Consider the following 18,305-nt stretch of genomic DNA (forward strand, 5'->3'; position numbering starts at 1 on the left):
CCTTCGGATGTCCTTCAAAGTAAAAGCCTCAATGATAATCTAATACTGGTATTTTTTGTCATAATTTTCACATAAAAAATCTAAAGATACAACGAAGCTATTCAGAAATGAATCCAAACAAGAACTGTCATGATACCAGATTTTTAAAACACGATCGATACCTATTTGTCAGGACACCACAGCAACACAAATAGAAGTTCAAGCCACTACTGGGTAATTTCATGTATTTAATTACCAAATATTGCAGGCAACTTTCTACACACTGTCTACGTTGTACAAAAACATTGGTAGAGTTGCACCGAATCGTTGCCAACATGTTTGTATAATTATACAGTCGCCTACTCTCTCTGTTGCTCTTATGGCGGCTTTGTGTTATAAATATGACTGATGTTTGTTATTATTATTATTTGTTTATTTAACAGGGACACATGCAGTAAACATTGCTTCATACCTTAAGTACAAAGTAGATGCCATGCATAAAGATTTCTAGCCTTGGCTAATTCGCAACCCCCGTCATAAAGCCCCCAAAAAAATCTTAAAAAATAAAAAATAAAAATTACGGAGACTTTTTTTACACATGGTAAATCATGTTTTACTATTATCTGCCTGATTACCAGAAAATGTAAGGAAATGTACATTTTAATTATTTGGGTGAATTTGCCCTTTAAATCTCAGCTTTCTGTTTTGGACCTTTCTCTCCAGTTGTTATTATTTCATGACATGTTTCTGTGTGTATGTTCATCCTGTGTTTATGATTTAAAAGTTTTTCTTGTGCTTTTGAAACTGTTTTTGTGTGTTTTTGAAACTGTTTTTGTGTCCATGCCCTGCCTCCATTCTCCTTTCATGCTTCAGCTCTTGTCTGTGTGTGTGGCGGTTGTACAGCTGGGAGTGTCTGCAGCTGTGACTGCTGTACCCTCCCTCTCTGTACCGTCCCATTCATTACAGAAAGTTTGTAGCCTGCAGACATACTCACATGCAGCGGCTGCACACACTGCCTTGTTTTACATGAAAGCAGCTCTCAGAGAATACCTGCAGAGACACACCTGAGCGCTTCGATGGAGAGCAGTCAGACGCAGGAGGCGGAGGACAGCCCGTACCTGTGGTGAGAAACATTTATTAAACTCTTAGTCTCTTCTGCATGTTTTCTTTCCCTCTGTTCTGTTCTTCAACACCGCTCAGATTGTTTTCCATGAAGCTGCCATAAAGCTGGAAGCTCTCCAGCCGTACATTCCTTCTGTGATGGTGAGGGACAGGCTGAGACGTGGCAGAGCATTCAGACGACATGAACACAGAGTCAGACCTGCTGGTTCAACCTGCTGACCTGTGCTGGAGGGAACTGGTCCCAGTTCAAGTTGTAGGGACAGAGGCAGCTGTAAGCAAATATTCAGATCTCTCTGAATCTGCACTTTAAAAAGAAATGTGTTACATGTAAAAGAAATACATCTAAATATTGAAACATTAAGAACCCTGGGTCTTTTCCTCTTAAAATTAAGTGTCAAAAAGTGGTGCAAAGACTTTCAAAATCTTATCATATGTTAGTTATTGTTTCTTTATCCTACTGAATTGCTTATTTGGCAGCTTAAACATGCTCCAAAAAAACTCTGAACAATCTGCACACACAGCCCAGGTACACGACATGGCCGTGTAATCGTGCTGTTGTGCATGATTGTTGCAAAATGGCTCCACAGTGCCCCCTTTAAAAATGAATGAATTCAGCCCCTCCAGTGGGTTTAACCTTCATGAAAATTCGTGGGGATGTATTTCGTTTTATGGAGAGATTATTGTGATTTATGGATTCTTAAAAAGTGCATTTGTGCATAAATGAAACAACAAAGAAATGTCATGTTTGGCACTGAGCATTAGAGTCACTGATTGTTGTATTTAAACATACAACATGTTGAATGTTTACATTAAAATATCTAAATTAATTAAAAACGGACCAAACCTGTTATATGTTTAGTTGAGTTCTTACATTACCTCAGATATTTCCAACAGTTATCAAATCCAGAGGAATCCCTTATTTTATAGTTGTAACGGGACGTGTCTTGCTGTGGCCGCCGCCATGACAGATACGACATGTTTATTGTTGCCGTGGAAACACCAGATGTTACGTCACAAACCGCTGCATAAGGAAATGTGAGCTGCTGCTGAAGGCTGCCGTACTGTTGCTGTACGTGCTGCTGTAATAAAAACATCATGTAAATTATACTCGGATACATCAGCTCGTCTGTAAACATTCTCTTCCTCAGGTCGGTTACACCCGGTCGTCATGACTATGGTCAACTCTGAGTGTGTTTTCTTTGGTGGGAGGGGAGTAGCAGAGAGAATCTCTCCCATGATTCCCCACCAGCCTCGACGTCTTCTTTTGTTATTGTTTTGATTGAAAGCCCCCTGGTGGTGGAATTGATATACTGTGCGTTTCAGAGCAACAGTTCTTTCCAATTGTTTGCAGCAAGGGAGAACCTTACTCTTCTCAAGCTCTGCGCTCTTGCCCATATATGGTTACTTCCTTCGACAAAACAAAAGAAGACTTGAAACTAGAGATTGAGACCATAAAGTTGTTTGGAAAATGTTCACTGAGGGAATAAATCACTTGACGTTGTGAGGAACATGTTAAAGAGCCCATATTATGCCCTTTTTGGGGTTCGTATATTTAATCTATGTACCTACTTAAGTCCGAAAAAAGTGTCTGTTTTCATGTACTGCTCCTCCTTGCTCCCTCTACGCTCTGAGTCCATCAGCTACGCTCTGCTGAGCCCCCACTGCAGAGCCCCATGTGGGCCAAGTCTGCTCTGATTGGTCTGCCGATCCGCTCTGTCGTTTTTGGTCAGTTGCTCAGCACGGTTCTCGGAAATGTCCCGCTTCTTTTGCCATATTGGGAATGCAGCCACTTTGGCTCCGTCCGAGCAGAGCAAAAACATTAGCACCTTAGCACTACTGTGCTACCGCAGGCTACGGCATATCGTGGGCGTGCTACAGAAGTTAACGGGCGTGCAACATGAGCTGCAGGGCTTGCCACAACGAGCCAATGGGCTTAGATCAGTGATCTCACACTTACAATGACGTCAGACTGACACATTTTTATCGAGGGGGGCTAGAACCGAGCGTTACATGCAGCTAATGCTACAGCTAACAGGAGGACGTAGGAGAAGCCGCGTTTCCGCGGACTTTGAATTTTTGCAAATAGATGTGCCTAAACATGCACAGGACACTTGGAAAACACACTAAAGAGCATATACAACCAGAAAAAGCATAATATGGGACCTTTAACATAGACTGCTTTTACAACCAGTGGAGTCGCCCTCTGCTGGATATGAGAGGGAATGCACGTTTCAGACACCTGCATTGGGTTCACCTTTCAGACTTGTATCTACGTCCACTTTTCACCAACAGTCTGTAGCTTACTGTGAATCACTGTCACACCGTAATATATAGATTTATTTAGTTTTATTTGTTGTTGTGTTGCAGTTTCCAGAGAACGCCCTCTCTCCGACGGAAATGGAGGAAACGTTATGGCGGTCTGGACGGCAACAAGCTGCTGGAGCCCAATAAAGATCCCGACATGAAAGGTGTGTGTGTGTTTGAGTGTGTGTGTGTGAACACCCTGTGATTAGTGGTGTGTAAAGCATCTTTTAGAGGGCGGAGTCAGCTGGTATCTAAATCGAGTTGCCGCCCACCCCTCACCACACAGCAGCTGATTGGCCATCAGGACATCCCGCCCCGCCCCCCTGGATGTATTTTTCTCTCTTTATTTTCCTTGTGAGACACTCAGACTGAGATCCGATCCAACTTTAGAAAACAAACCCCTCATCACAAACTACTGTCTGCATGGAAACTCAGCCCTTTCTATTTTTAGCTCTCTGTTATATATTTCATGCAGACCGCAGACAGATGTGTTTGGCTGCAATTAAACATGTTGATGGCAAAATTTGTGCTTTTTCTCTTCACTCACAATGATGTTTAAAGAAAAGATCACATTTAGATGTGAGGAGCAAAGGTGAAGCCGGTTCAAAAAGACTGCAAAGTTAAAAATGAAATGAAAATCTGTTTGTAATCCTCAGTCTTGGAGTTAGGTTTATACGGCGGCCGACAAGTGCAGCCGAAACGATTTACATGAGGGGAAACAATCTGCAAATTTAGAAATTATGATGATTCAAAAACACAGCATACGGATCATGCTGCAAATGAAAAAACACCAGTGATGTGTCGGTCATGAACGATTCGTTCAATACGAACAAATCATCTGGGTGAACGAACGGAACTGAATCACTTACTGAAAAGAGTCGTTCATTTCTCAACTTCAGTTGCGCTCTCCTCTCTCCCGTCTCGTATCTCTCTCTAGACCGTAAGAGTCGCTCAAAGCCCGCCCTCCCTCTCCTTTCATGTCAGTGATACGTACTGACTGAACCAACAGGACGGAGTCGGTCGGGAGCTCTGTGTCGCTAAAGCCCGTCCCTACTTCTCCCTCTCATGTCTCCAAAATTGAGGAAGTAGAAAATATATTATTTAACATTCAGGTGTCACAAAAATGTATGTGTTTTTTTTATAACTGCTGTCAGTTTACAAACAGCTTTTATATCCAACTTAATTTCACTCAGCTGACTGTTTTAACATCTACTAACGATCGTGTTTCAGTCAGTACAGTGTGTGTGTGTGTGTGACTGAGGCTGGTGACTCGCAGTCTCGCTCGTTCACGTTCACTGAATGAACTGAACGAGAGCTCCGACGTGAATCACTGAACGAACTGAGAGGAGGAGCGGAGCTCTCGTTCAGTGAACAAACTGATTGTTTTAGCAGCTTTCAGTTTGCAAACTGTAGCTTTATCCAACTAAATTCTCAGCTCATTAGTTTATTATTCACCACCGGCTATTCTCAGTACGATCGCGAGCAGAACTAAACATTCGGCCGTATTTCAGCTTATTAAATTCTGATTCGCAGACGGAGCTGCAGAGAAGTACTGAACGATTCGGTGAACGAATCTTTTGAACGAATCACTTTACTGAACTGATTCTACTGATTCAGTAAACTGAAAAGAACTGCTTTTCACATCATTATAAAACACGCTAGCTGCTGGGCTGTTTGCAGACGGCCATTAATCCGTTAACCATTTTTTATTATTTATTTATTATTTAAGTTCCTTTTTCATTTTTAACATGTATTGTATGCTTAAAAAAACAACTACTGAGACATTTAACATCTTAAAATGCCTGTCTCTGCCCCGGGTGCTTTTATTGTGAAATGCTGCTTGAAATACATGAAGGTACTTCCTGAACGCTGCTAGAGTGAAGACAGAGGTGATATATGAAAAAGTTTTCTGAGTCATCTTGGCCTCTTAACTTACATCTGGTGCCTTTGTAAAATGATTATGTTTTTTTTTTAACACTGGTGTTACAGTTTAAAAAGTGACAGTGTTAACTGGCAACTTTTAGTCGAATGTGTCTGTGGTTGTCGTAGTTACAGCAGATGTTGGAGACAGAAATTGTACTAACAAATGTCACTTTGTTTAGATTTTACTGTGATGTAAAAAATACAGCTCATATATGTCTGTAACCACGGCAACCACAGATGCATTCAGCTGAAGGTCACCAGTTAACACGGTCACTCTTTGAACCGTAACACTGGTTAATGTTAACTTAAGTTAATCATTAAAGATTTTTTTTTTTGCTTTTTAGGACTTTATTGAAGAGACAGGACAGTGGATAATGTTTATCGTATTTTAAGTAATCTTATTTTATCGTATATTGCACATCTTATAGCGTGTGGTATTTCATCGTATCATACTGCCTTACCTCGTCTCATCTCTGACCTGTTATCAGACCAACTAACCATCACGCTCACTGACACAGTGTTCTGATCTCACTTTAACCTGAGAGCACCCCCTGAGTGATATAATTAGGGATTATTAATGTTTTCTGTCCTCTCCTCCTGCAGATGATGGAGAGACGACAGACGAGAGTCAGCAGAGGAGCTCTGACAACACGGTGAACCTGCCTCTACACGTCTCACTCTTATTACTGTTACTGTCTCCTCCTCCTCCTCTCTGAACACTAACCTTTCATTTTCTTTACAACGACCTGACTCTGTGAAAAAACACCCACATAATGTTCCCGTTGGAATTTCATTAAGTGCATTTACTCAGGTACTGCTCTTATAGAAGTTTGGAAATGGCTTCGACCAGCTGAAACCGGCTGTAATGGCTGAAACGATTGCTGGGGGCAAAAGTGAAATCAGAAACAGCTGGTTACTCTATGAGCTCTTTAAAGGTCACATATTCTCGTTCTCTTCAACCATAGTAAATAAGTCTCAGAGCTCCTCAAAACGTGTGTGAAGTTTCTTGTTCACTCTGATCCTGTATTTGATCATGCCTATAAACCCCTCTATTTCAGTCCTTTGCAGCCTTGGTCAGTTTTCATTCAAGATTTCAGTCTAAAGACACAGACTAAATATAAAGTAGCTCCCAAAATGAACACTGACAAACTTGCACTTCACTGCATCTTGTTTTTATTTCTTTTGTTCTTTCTAATTCACTTTAGATTCTTCCTCCATCACTCTTTCAGATTGTTGGTGTTTTTACGATTCAGACAATAAGAGATTAAAGTTAATTTCTCTCTGTGTTGATTTAAAAAAATTTTTTTTTTGCAAGGATTCAACACCCCGTCCAGCTCCCAGGAGTATGATCCAGAACCAGACCCAGTCTGCCTTCCAGACTCCTGTCCAGAAGCCCGTCAGCCTTGTCAGTCCTGGACCTGCAGGTACGACTGATTTTCAGATCAAAATAAATGCCCTTTTCCAAGCTCCGCCCTGACCTCCTGTCTCCACACTTCCACTGTCCCTCCTGCAACCTCCGGTGTTGAAACATGAAGCTGATGCTGAAGTGTAAAATCATGCAGTTCCTCAAGTGTCCACTAGAGGCTGGCTGCAGAAGCACAGGAAGTCACATACACACCCATTCTAAAAAGCCTGTTTTTACAGCAGAGATGAACATGTTTACAGCCTGGTTAAAAAAAAACAAATGGGTCTAATTAGCTCATGTCTCAATCGACACACACTGTTCGGAGGGTGAATGCTTTGATGACTCATCAGTTTTGATTTGATGAAGGATAAGAGTTATTCACAATAAGGCGTGTAGCTGACATGACTGACAGGCAGGCGCAGGGTAACGGTTTGTCAGGAGTCTTAAAACCCGCCTTAGCTCCAGCTCTCAGTCTGTCGTTAGGTTTACTGAAAGTTAGGCTGAGACAGCATTTCCAGCATGGAAACCGCCATCGATGGGACTCCAGCGCCCCCTGCAGGAACAGCAGTGTTAATGTCGTCAACGAAATAAATGACGAAAACATTTTGTTGACGAAAGTCTTTTTAAATTAGTCAACGATGACGAGACAAAACTCCGCTATTTGACGATTTGATGAATAATATTACTTCATCATGTAATTGACGAAAATGTGACAAAACAAAAACTACATTACAAGTGACAATTATCACTTGATAAAGAAGTGTTAAACCCACTCAGCTGTTCTAAAATCAATCATGTAAACCAAAGCAGACTTCATCAAAGGTGTGCGTGTGTGGTGAGTGCAACAATGTGCAACCTGGAGCCTCTCGCCTGCAGGTCTGTGAATCCCCGCCCCCTGGAGCTTCTGCTGCATTCATGTGGTGTCGGAAACATCAGGAAAAAGAGTTTCCGAGTTGTAAAATGCACATGAACACCTGCTCAAGTTGGACCAACAACTCGGAAACTCGGGAAATAATAAGGTGCACGACTTCCCGACTTGATGTCAGAATCGTCATCAAATGGGGGGCAAAATCTTTTTTGTTAATGTTAACATACTTTTTATTAATTCACGTATTGCACATTAACTTTTTTTTGTCAAATATAACTTTTAAAAGTTACATTTCACTGATCTTCTACTTGTTTGTGCTGTTGTTACAACATTCCAAACTTAAAGGTCCCATATTATGCTTTTTCTGGTTTTATATGCCATTTAGTGTGTTTTCCAAGTGTCCTGTACATGTTTAGGGACATGTATGAGCAAAAATTCAAAGTCCGTGGAAACGCGGCTTCTCCAACGTCCTCCTGTTAGCTGTAGCATTAGCTGCATGTAACGCTCGGTTCTAGCCCCCCTCGATAAAAATTTGTCAGTGCAGCGTCATTGTCAGTGTGATATCACTGATCTAAGCCCATTGGCTCGTTGTGGCAAGCCCTGCAGCTCATGTTGAAATTTCCGAGAAGCGTGCTGAGCAACTGACCAATAACGACAGAGCGGATCGGCAGACCAATCAGAGCAGACTTGGCCCACGTGGGGTCTAACAGTGTGGGCACAGCAGAGCGTAGCTGACAGACTCAGAGCGTAGAGGGAGCAAGGAGGAGCAGTACATGAAAACAGACACTTTTTTCGGACTTTAACTGTTGTGAACGTACAAAAGTTGGTACATAGATTTTTCAATTTTAGTCAGTGACTAATTGACTAAATTAAATCAATATCAAATGACCAATATCTGACTAAATATAAAAGGACATTTTCGTCAGGAGACTATGACTATGACTAAATTAGAAAATGGTGTGAAGATTAACACTGAGGAACAGACAGGTGACATCACTCTGGCTTCAAACGTTCATATTTACAGTCTGTGCTCCTCATTCTCATTGTTTCTACAGTGGTGGCGGTGTCAGCGAGTAACGGCTGTCTGAAGCCTCCTCTCCCTCAGGCGGTGGTCCAGCCAGAGGACAGAGGCTTCCCCCCGGCCCAGCCGTGGTTCTCCACCCAGCAGAGTCCATCAAAGCGCAGGGCGTAAGTCTGCAGGTCAAGCATTTCTCTTAAAGAATCATCTAAACCCTCCCTACTGATGCTAACCTCTCTGATGTTTCAGGGCTGCTGATATTCTGTTTGACAGCTTCGCTTCAGACGAAAGAATCAATGTCAACCAGTTTTTTGAGGTATTTCTACTCACACATTATTCTAATAATATGAAGTAAATAATTATAGAGGCGCTCCACTAGTCTGTTCTGGCTGTCTCTGCGTTCTTTAAAGTGCATTGCAAACTGCAGGTTAGAAATGAGAAAGATGCAGGTATTAAGAGCGAGGGCAATAAAAGATGATGTAAGCAGCGTTTTCTGTTTTCAGGCAATCTGGAGCTCCGGTCTGCACAGGTCTGATCCTCGGCTCAGAGAGTGTTTCTTCCACCTGAGGAAACTGCAGGACGCAGAGGGATCAGTGGACAGAAACACCTTCCAAAGGTACTTCCTTTCTTTTCAGACTTAATTCATTTCGTAAATATAATTTGTCAAATGCTCAGTATACAAACCTCCTCAGTAGTTATAAATGTTCCTACGTCGTTTCGCAGATGATATGCTGCTTTATCCATCAGATTAGTTTTGTTCATGTTTCTGGTTCTGGTTTTGGTTGTTATCCTGATTATATTTGTTTATCCTGTTTCTGATCTGTGATCACGTCTTGGGTTTTTCCTGTTGTAGGTGCGTCACAGGATTCGTCTCTCTGATCCTGAAAGCTCTGCAGGGACGATTCGTCATCCCAGATTTTTCCACTTTCACCGAAGAAACTCAGAAGCTTTTCTCCAGGTGTCGACAGCTGTCGTCTGTACAGGTGAGTTCAGATCCAAATTTCTCCCATAATTACACAATTTCCGATTAGATTCTGGGATCAGTTTCAAAACTTAAGATCATCGTACCAAAAAAAAAAACCTTTTGAGAAGAAAGTTTTTGGTAGAAACCTTAAAGAGAAGATCTGGGCAAGGAAGCAGATTATTACTTACTTACTGCCCTTTATGCCTACTGGCATGAAGGGCAGCAACAAAGGATCTCCACTCCTGTCTGTTTTGGGCGAGCTTTTGGATAGAACTCCAGGTCTGCTTCATGTCTTTCAGTTCTTTCTCCACTGTTCGACGCCAGGTTTCTTTGGGTCATCCTCTCTTTCGTTTGCCTTCAGGTGTCCAGTGTAGGGCGGTTCTAGTAATGTAATCCTGTTCTTTTCGCATGATGTGTCCAATCCATCTCCACTGCCTTCTTTTTATGATAGTCTCTATACTTTCTTGGTTGGTCCGAGCAAGTAATTGCTGGTTGGAGATGGTGTTAGGCCAGAAGATACGTAGGATTTTTCTGAGGTTTCTTGTGTGGAATGCCGAGAGCTTGGAAAGGTCTTTCTCTGTCATCCTCCAGCATTCAGAGCTGTATAGTAAGGTGGAAAGAACACAGCTCTGGTACAACTTGAGTTTGGTGTTGATGCTGTACTTCGTGGACTTCCACACATTGTTCATCATTCTGAATGTGTTTCTTGCCTTGTTGAGTCGGCTTTTGATGTCATTGCCTGTTCCTCCATCATATCTAACAGTGCTTCCTAGATTTGAAAACTCTTCTGTTGTGGGTATATTTAATCCATTTATTTGTATAGGTGGGGGATTTTGTGTGGTTAAGGTCATCACCTCTGTTTTCTTCAGGCTTATGTTCAGTCCTATTTGTTGTGCAAATCTGTTGACACGGGATGTTTTTTCTTGCATATGTTGGTGGGTATGGGAAACCAGTGCCAAGTCGTCTGCAAAGTCTAGGTCTTCAAGTGTTGTAAATAGTGTCCATCTGATGCCTCTAGGTTGATCTTCGGTTGTTCTTCGCATCACCCAGTCTATGACAGTATTGAAGAGTAATGCTGACATCACGCATCCTTGCCTCAATCCAGTCTTGACTTCAAAAGTGTGGTTGCTGTTTCCTACTTGGCATGTGAAGTTGGTGTAAAAACCCTTTATGATGAGGATGATTTCTTGTGGAATCCCGTACAAACGTGGAATGCGCCATAAACTGTCCCTGTGGATGCTGTCAAATGCTTTCTCGAAGTCTACAAAGTTGATATATAGCTGTCTTTGCCATTCTGTGCACTGCTCTATGATGTTGCGCAGAGTAAAAATCTGGTCGGCACACCCTCTTCCTTTCCGAAATCCTGCTTGCTCTCTTCTGAGCTGCTTGTCTATTGCATCTGAAATTCTTTGTATGATGATTTTTGCAAGTATTTTGCTTGGAATTGACAAAAGGGTAATTCCACGCCAGCTGTCACAGTTTTTTAGGGAACCTTTCTTGGGGATCTTTCCGATTACACCCTTTGACCAATCGTTTGGTATCGTCTTCCCCTCCCATATGGATGTGAAGAGTGGTTTGAGCAGTTTTGCTGAAAGTTCTGGATGTACTTTGAACAGTTCTGCATTCAGGTTGTCTTGCCCTGGGGCTTTTCCATTTTTGAGTGATTTGATGGCTGAAACAATTTATTTTTCTTCTGGTGGTGTAGTGTTAACATCAAGGGCAGTCTCAGGTTCCTGTATCTCTAGGACCTCATTGAAGTGTTCTGCCCACCTTGCCTCTACTTCTGCCTCTGATGTAAGAGTTCGCCCTTGTTTGTCAGTGATCGGCGTATCTAAAGCTCTATGGTACCTACCGCAGACCATTTTGGTAATTTTATAGACCTTACCTTGCTCTCCCTTGTTTGCTGCTTCTTCTGCCTGGTCTGCCAGACTGTTTATATAATTTCTCTTGTTAGCAGATTATTAGGATATATTAATAACTTAAACTAATAAATGTTTTATTAGAATTCAAATGAAATAAAACAACCATGAGCGTCATAGTGGGCGGGGAGATTGGACTAATATTTACAGTCTATGCTTACTCTGCAGACTCCCAATGGGGAAAAGGCCCTTAAATAAATATCTTAATGGTTAATGATGATTTTAAACTCATTCTTTACTCTTAATACAATATTTAAGATGTTTAAGTGATTCAACTTCCTAACAGCTTTAACTTATTGTAAAGTTTAATTCATTGTTATAGTTTCATTTTAAATGCAAATGAGTTTTAAAGATGATAGCGATAACTGAGGGATACCACGGCAACACAAATAGAAATCCTATGCACCTAATTTTGGATAATTTCTTGTTTCTAATTACATACTGTATTTATTGCACAAAAACATTGGCAACATTGAAATTTGTACACAATACTGAACGAACGCATGTATGCAAATTCTGATGGACTCATTCCTCCTTTCCGCATATTTATATAGAGGACATAGAGGTTATAACTTGATAGGAAGTTTCGTACGGATGTATTGTATGAAACTTTTTGATAAGGGAGCCCAACTGAAATGTTACCAACTTGTTTGTGCAACTGTAAAATGTGCAGGATTTCGCCTGTGACGTATCGAACAAGATTCATACAAGCTTCATATGAGAGTTTCGTACGTAAGTTTCAATTTAATTTTCGTACGGAAGTTTCGTACGGAAGTTTCATACAAATATCATACAGAAGTTTTGTTCAGAAGTTTCTAACAGCGGTTTTAAATTCATAGGTTTTCATTAAAAATCCCAAATAAAATGTTGCCAAGTTGTTTTTGCAGTTTACACAATAAGATGGATTTTGCCTGTAATTGCTTAAGTTCTTGTTCTTCCATCACTCACCTGAGCGATGGAAGAACACTGTATGTTTCACCTGTCTTATGAAACATACAGTTTTTTTTTTTAAAGCTTCAGTACTTTTTTTATATAAAGACATGGCATCTTCTAAAAATGTGTGGCATCAAAAAGCAAAGAATAAGTTAAATGTTGACAAACTTAATTTAAATCTCTTAATGGGTCTTTTGTGTAACGGAGTTGGAGAAGCAAAAATAGAAGTCCTTCGCCCAATATTGGATAATGTATTGAGGAAATAACACTATGAAGACCTTATTTTAAATCTTTTAATGAGTCATTTGTGTGATGGAGGTGTGGTTATAGTAATATCTCAGGGGTGGCTGAGGCTGTGGTGGTCAGGGTCCCAATGTGAGATATTTTCAATCCCAGCGTGGCCCCTGAAAATGACCTTAATGTTTTGTGTTTGTGGAATCAGGAGAAAGAGAAGGAGAGCATGGACAGCACCAAGTGGGGCGTCTCGATCTGCACTGTTGACGGACAGAGGTAAGTTTAACTCTTGTGCTTTAAGGGGTTATTTCTCCTTTAAAGATGTTTAATTTAAACTGTCCTTCTCTTTGTGTCAGGTTGTCTCTGGGAGACTGGGCTGGCTCTCTGGTCCTTGGCGAGGTGTCATGGCCGCTGGTGTACGGCGTGGTGGTGGAGCAGCTGGGCGCTGACCTCGTCCACAGATATGTCGGCATGGACAGTTACTCCAGATATGACTCGCCCTTCACTCTTACTAAAACAGGTCTAGGATCAGTCAGATTGGTTTTCTTACTAATGTCATTTTGTATGAAATGACATTAAAAGTGTCACCTTTCTAACATTTACATTTCAGACTCATATTTAAAGTGTAATCACAAAACCTTGCAGTAGTTTGATTATTGAAGCTGTTGATTGATTAGTTGATTAATTTCATTAGTTACCAAGTGAAATCAAATAATCACAGTTTTGCACTAAATCATTTTTTACTTGGACTTATTCTGTCCTGACCTCTGTCCAGCAGAGGGCTCTGATACTGATTCAAAATCTGTTTGCAGGAATTCCTCACAGCCCGCTAACTGAAACAGGAGCCATCGTTACCACGTCTTTACTACAGGTAACTCATCCATCCATCCATTCAGTAAATCCATCCATCATCTAGTGATGTCACGTCCTGTTTCTTGTATCTCCAGCTTGCAGGGAGGCTTTCTGCAGAAGAAGAGGAGAAATATGACTCAGTGAGTGACACAAAGACTTTAATAGGTTTCCTCAAACTTCCAGAAACTGACTGTTTATTCGTTTGTTTATTTATTCATTTATTTGTTTGTGTTTGCAGGTGTTGAATGTCATCCGACGGCTCTGCAACAAGGAGCACGCCAACTTGAACTGCAGCAGGTACTGAGACTATTTGCACAACCTCAGAACAGAGATCATATTTTGAAAGATAAGTTATGTTACATTCTGTACTTTGCTGCTTTTTAAATATCGTTTGTGTAGCTCTGACTGACATGTATAATTCCAAAAAATATTCAAAACACATTTGACTGCAGTACTCATTTTAAACACTAGGGGTCAGAGTTACATATTGCTCCTTTAAGGTTTTGTCTTTGTAGTTATCAGAGCGGCAGGAAGGACAGCATCAGACTCCATGCTCTGTCATTTTACCTGCAGGAAAAAAAGGTGAAACATCTTCTATAATATTTATGTAAATACATTTGACCATGAATGAACCTCCTCCTCTCCTCCTCTCCTCCTCCTCTCCTCTTCTCCTCTCCTCCTCTAATCCGTCTTCTCTCCTTCAGTGTTTTCCAGAAAAAGTCGACATTAATGCTGCTCTGGATCTCATGCTGCAGGTACACAAACACACACACACACACACACACAAACATACACACACACATACACGCATATACACACAAAAAGAACAAAACATTTAATTAATTTGTTTTATTTCTGATGTGAAACGCTCTGCTGTGTGTCTGGGTGCAGTGTACCTCCACGGAAATCACCTGTGAATCAGGTGCAGCCATGGCAGCTTCGTTGGCCAATGGGGGTCTCTGCCCTCTCTCAGGTGACCAGGTGCTGTCGCCAACGGCAACACGGAGCATGCTGTCCATGATGCAGGTGGCGGGGATGAAGGAGTACTCCACAACCTTCCATTACAAGGTTCGATTTCCAACCGGCTTCAACTTCACGACTGTTTTAAAGTCTGTGATGTCGAGGAAATGATTCATAGAATTAAACATATTTTGTAAAGTCCCCTGACTATTGAAGCATTCTCACCTTAAAGAAAACAAACAAACCAAGTGAAACCACTCGTGCACGTCCCTTCATGAACATGTTCTTTTTGCAGACCTCAGTCCCGGCCGTGTGCAGCGGTAACGGCGTCCTCCTTGCGGTGGTTCCTGGTGTTTTGGGTCTGATGGCGTTCTCTCCGGAGTTAGACGCCTGTGGAAACCCGTGGAGGGCCGTCCACTTCTGCCAGGTCTTTAGAACACGATTTAAACTGTATATAAACCTGTGTGCAAAAGTTATTTTCTAGTGCAAACAAGTTATTATCTCATATCTCTGCGAGCGCTGTGTCAGACCGTCGTGGTGAAGACGAAGCTGAGCCTGAAGACAAAGCTCTCCATTTACCACCTGATCCTCGTTCCAGCCCTCACCTGTGGTCATGAGCTTTGGGTAGTGATTGAAAGAATGAAATTGTGAATACTAGCGGTTTCCTCTGGAGAGAGTCTGGACTCAGACTTAGAGAAAGGGGGAGGAGCTTCGACATCTGGCGGGAGCTCAAAGTAGAGCTGCAACTCCTTCACATCAAAAGGAGCCAGTTGAGGAAGTTGCCTTTGGAGGTCTTTCCAGGCATGCTCAACGTGGGGGACCCGGGGTAGACCCAGAGTTTGCTTGAGGGATTATATATCGCTTTTGACCTGGGAACGCCTCTGGATCCCCCAGGAGGAGCTGGAACACAGCGCTGAGGAGAGGGACGTCTGGGGGGCAACTTGCTAAGCTTGCTGCTATGGTGACCCAGAGAAGCAGAAGATACTGTTTGGAGAGATGTTTGAGTAGAGTTTAGACAAACCATGCTCCAGCTTCAGTGACTGTGTTCATGTAAAAAAATGTCAAAATGGATGAAGTTGAATTCTGCAGACTGTTGACTAAACGGGTTGATTTACTGAGAAGGTTTAGTTTCAGTGATTCACAGTTATGAGTTTTGCAGTCGATGATTCTTAACGTGTTTGTGTCTGCAGGAGCTCATCTCTACCTTTCAGCTGCACAGTTTTGACATCAGGACTCCGTTCAGACAGATTCTGGCCTACAGACAGTGGAAGGCTGAGTCCGAGGTAACAGCTGATTGTGATTTTACATCAGTTCATATCTCTACAGAGTAACAATGAATATAACATCATCTCATCTTCTGTGCAGGGATACCAGATCATGAACGTCCTGCTGGCTGCGTTCAAAGGAGACGTGCAGGCCCTGAGGAGGTAAAGTCAGACTTTATGGTTTCATCACTCAGAGAGTCTTTAATGAAAAGTTATAAACGAGTCCCAGTGGAGGGTTTGAGTAAAGAAACAATCAAAGTGAGTCGTTGGTCAGACTTTATCTCTTCTGTGGTGTTCTGTAGGTACTTCCTGTCCGGAGTGGATGTGAACGCTGTGGACTACGACGGCAGGTCGGCTCTGCACGTGGCGGCCGCTGAAGGTCACACAGAGGTCATCCGCTTCCTGCTGGGGAACACTGGAGCAAACGCCGCCCTCAAAGACAGGTGAGACCCCGACTGAAGGAAAGCTTCCTGAAAGACAGAGAGCCTGATTCCCAGAAGCTGTCTGGATGATGATTCACATGATTCATTAATTCATAGTTTGAATACAAAATATAAGATCATTCAAAATATTTTTATTGTTGTAATTAAAATCATTTGAGTAAAATAAAGGACTGAAGGCAGCAGTCCCCCCTCAGGTCACTCCATCCTCACCTACATCTTCTCCTCTTTCTTCACTGAGATCATGTTGGGAGTAAAAAAACTCTGTCTCCGTCACGTTTGCTGAGATAGAGTGTGATGTACTTCTCTGTTTCCACCAGGTGGGGGAGCTCTCCTCTGCAGGAGGCCAGGAGACTCAACAAGGAGGCTGCAGCCCAACTTCTGCAGGGAGCCATTTGAACCGTAACACCGTGTCCTGTCTTCTGACCTCGGAGTCTTCTGGAGAACTTGGATGAATTAAACATCATCTTGATTCTGAGACAGGATGAAAGACCTGCAGGTTTTAAGAAGCAAATCCGGTGAAGCTGCTCCTTAAAGCTTTAAAAACTTTCAGTCCCTGTTTTCAGGCTGTCCGTCATTCGTCGGTGTGTTTGCTGTAAAGAGTTACACTTCTTTAAAGAGTTTGTCTTCATCTCCTGCAGCTCGTCTCTCAGAAACATTCAGGGTGTCCGCTCGACTGCAGAGAATCATTAAGATTCTGTTCACATCGTTTCTTCGATGTGAACAGCCTTCAGTTTTCATCGTGAAAACTCTGGACTGGAATCTGCTGCATGCCGTCCTCCCTGTATACTCTCAAACACTCCTTTGTGACAGGGGCGGGTCCAGACTCTTTCAGACTGGGATGACTTTTGCAGGTCTACGGTCACAGGGAGTTTATTCTGTAAAATAAAATGTTTAGATGTGTGTCCTCTCAGAGCTTCCGCACTCTCAGAATACATTCAAGGTTTTTATTCTTTGTCCCTTTTCTGAAATGAAACAAGTTCTGCATGTTTGAACACAAATATAAAAAAAGGTTTTCTGTTTAATCTAGTATCGTAGTCCAGACCACATTAACCGAGACCAGGACACCTGAGACCAGAGTGCTCCGAGACCTCCAAGATATTCAGGGATCGAGACCAAGACCTTAAAAATCAGTGAAAAATCATCATCTTGTGTATCTGAGACAGAGACAAGACCGAGTAAAATACTTTTGATTCTGAGATGAGACGGAGACCTTTCAGAGAGTAATAACATTTTTAAGTGTTTGTACTAATAAATAATTAAACACGTTGTTTACATCTTTATTTTCTTTATTTATTCTGAAAACTTTAAACTTTATTTTATTTACTGTTTATTTTCACAGCTTCATGAATATTAATTAGATTAAACTCTCTGAACCAGAGAGGCAGGAAGTCACGTCAAGGTGAAACAAATCTAAACCGGAAACTGAAGATGTACCTTCAAGATAAAAGCCCAGCATTAGGTAAGGCAGCAGACAAGGCAGATGTATTTATTTACTGATTGAAGCAGCTTTCAGGCTCTATGGCGGGCTGAGACACGAGGAAGAACAGAGACAGACCCAATGCAGTTCAAAAGAATAAAACTGAGCACCCAAAATAATAATCATTTAAAGTCTATTTATTAGAAAGTGATGCTAAACAGTGTTAAGTCTTCAGCTTGGGTTTTAGCGCAGTTTTAAGTCCTAGCTTCTGAAAGGGGCGTGTCCAGACTTTTTGGACTGAGGTCGCCCAACTGTGGCTCTGACTGATGCAGGAAGTGTGACATTCACAAACACACAGATAAATATATATTATTCACCCCCTCTAACCTGACCAATAAGATCTACTGTAAAACATGAAAGAATGGAAACATTTGCTTTAAGATCACATATACATAATGATGAGAAAAGTCCATCCTCCCAGTCTTTAGCCTGTTCCACTTTTCAGAAAATGTGTGCTCAAACAGGCAGTTTGGAGATTTTCCCTTCATGACATCACAAAGAGCAGTAACTACTCCCCCAGGTGGGTGACACTCCCACAGCTAGGTGTTTGTTCTGCCCTCTGAGTCTGCCTCAGCGAGAAAGCCAGAGTACACCGAGCCCGGGTCATTTACATTTAAAGGTACAGACACATATAAACAG

General features: G+C 41.9%; 1 protein-coding gene across 1 annotated transcript; it reads left to right on the forward strand.

Annotated features, from left to right (window-relative positions):
• Positions 1-919: 919 nt before the first annotated feature.
• Positions 920-17,463, forward strand: glsl (glutaminase like). The gene is made up of 21 exons (XM_020648845.3): positions 920-1,102; positions 3,469-3,569; positions 5,932-5,981; positions 6,644-6,752; positions 8,657-8,789; positions 8,869-8,935; positions 9,123-9,235; positions 9,473-9,602; positions 12,878-12,945; positions 13,026-13,189; positions 13,482-13,540; positions 13,617-13,661; positions 13,760-13,818; positions 14,037-14,103; positions 14,226-14,276; positions 14,413-14,589; positions 14,777-14,908; positions 15,672-15,764; positions 15,847-15,908; positions 16,049-16,189; positions 16,507-17,463. The coding sequence occupies exons 1-21, from the start codon at positions 1,056-1,058 to the stop codon at positions 16,583-16,585; spliced, it is 1,947 nt and encodes a 648-aa protein (XP_020504501.1). The 5' UTR covers positions 920-1,055; the 3' UTR covers positions 16,586-17,463.
• The last annotated feature ends 842 nt before the right edge of the window (positions 17,464-18,305 follow it).

The sequence above is a fragment of the Labrus bergylta genome, chromosome 7 (assembly GCF_963930695.1).
Source record: "Labrus bergylta chromosome 7, fLabBer1.1, whole genome shotgun sequence".
NCBI lineage: Eukaryota > Metazoa > Chordata > Actinopteri > Labriformes > Labridae > Labrus > Labrus bergylta.

Excerpts from the sequence above, each read along its gene's own strand:
- glsl (XM_020648845.3), top strand. The coding sequence starts at position 1,056 with ATGGAGAGCAGTCAGACGCAGGAGGCGGAGGACAGCCCGTACCTGTG. Across the intron at positions 9,236-9,472 it reads GACAGAAACACCTTCCAAAG|GTGCGTCACAGGATTCGTCT; the intron begins GTACTTCCTTTC and ends TTCCTGTTGTAG. Across the intron at positions 9,603-12,877 it reads GACAGCTGTCGTCTGTACAG|GAGAAAGAGAAGGAGAGCAT; the intron begins GTGAGTTCAGAT and ends TTGTGGAATCAG.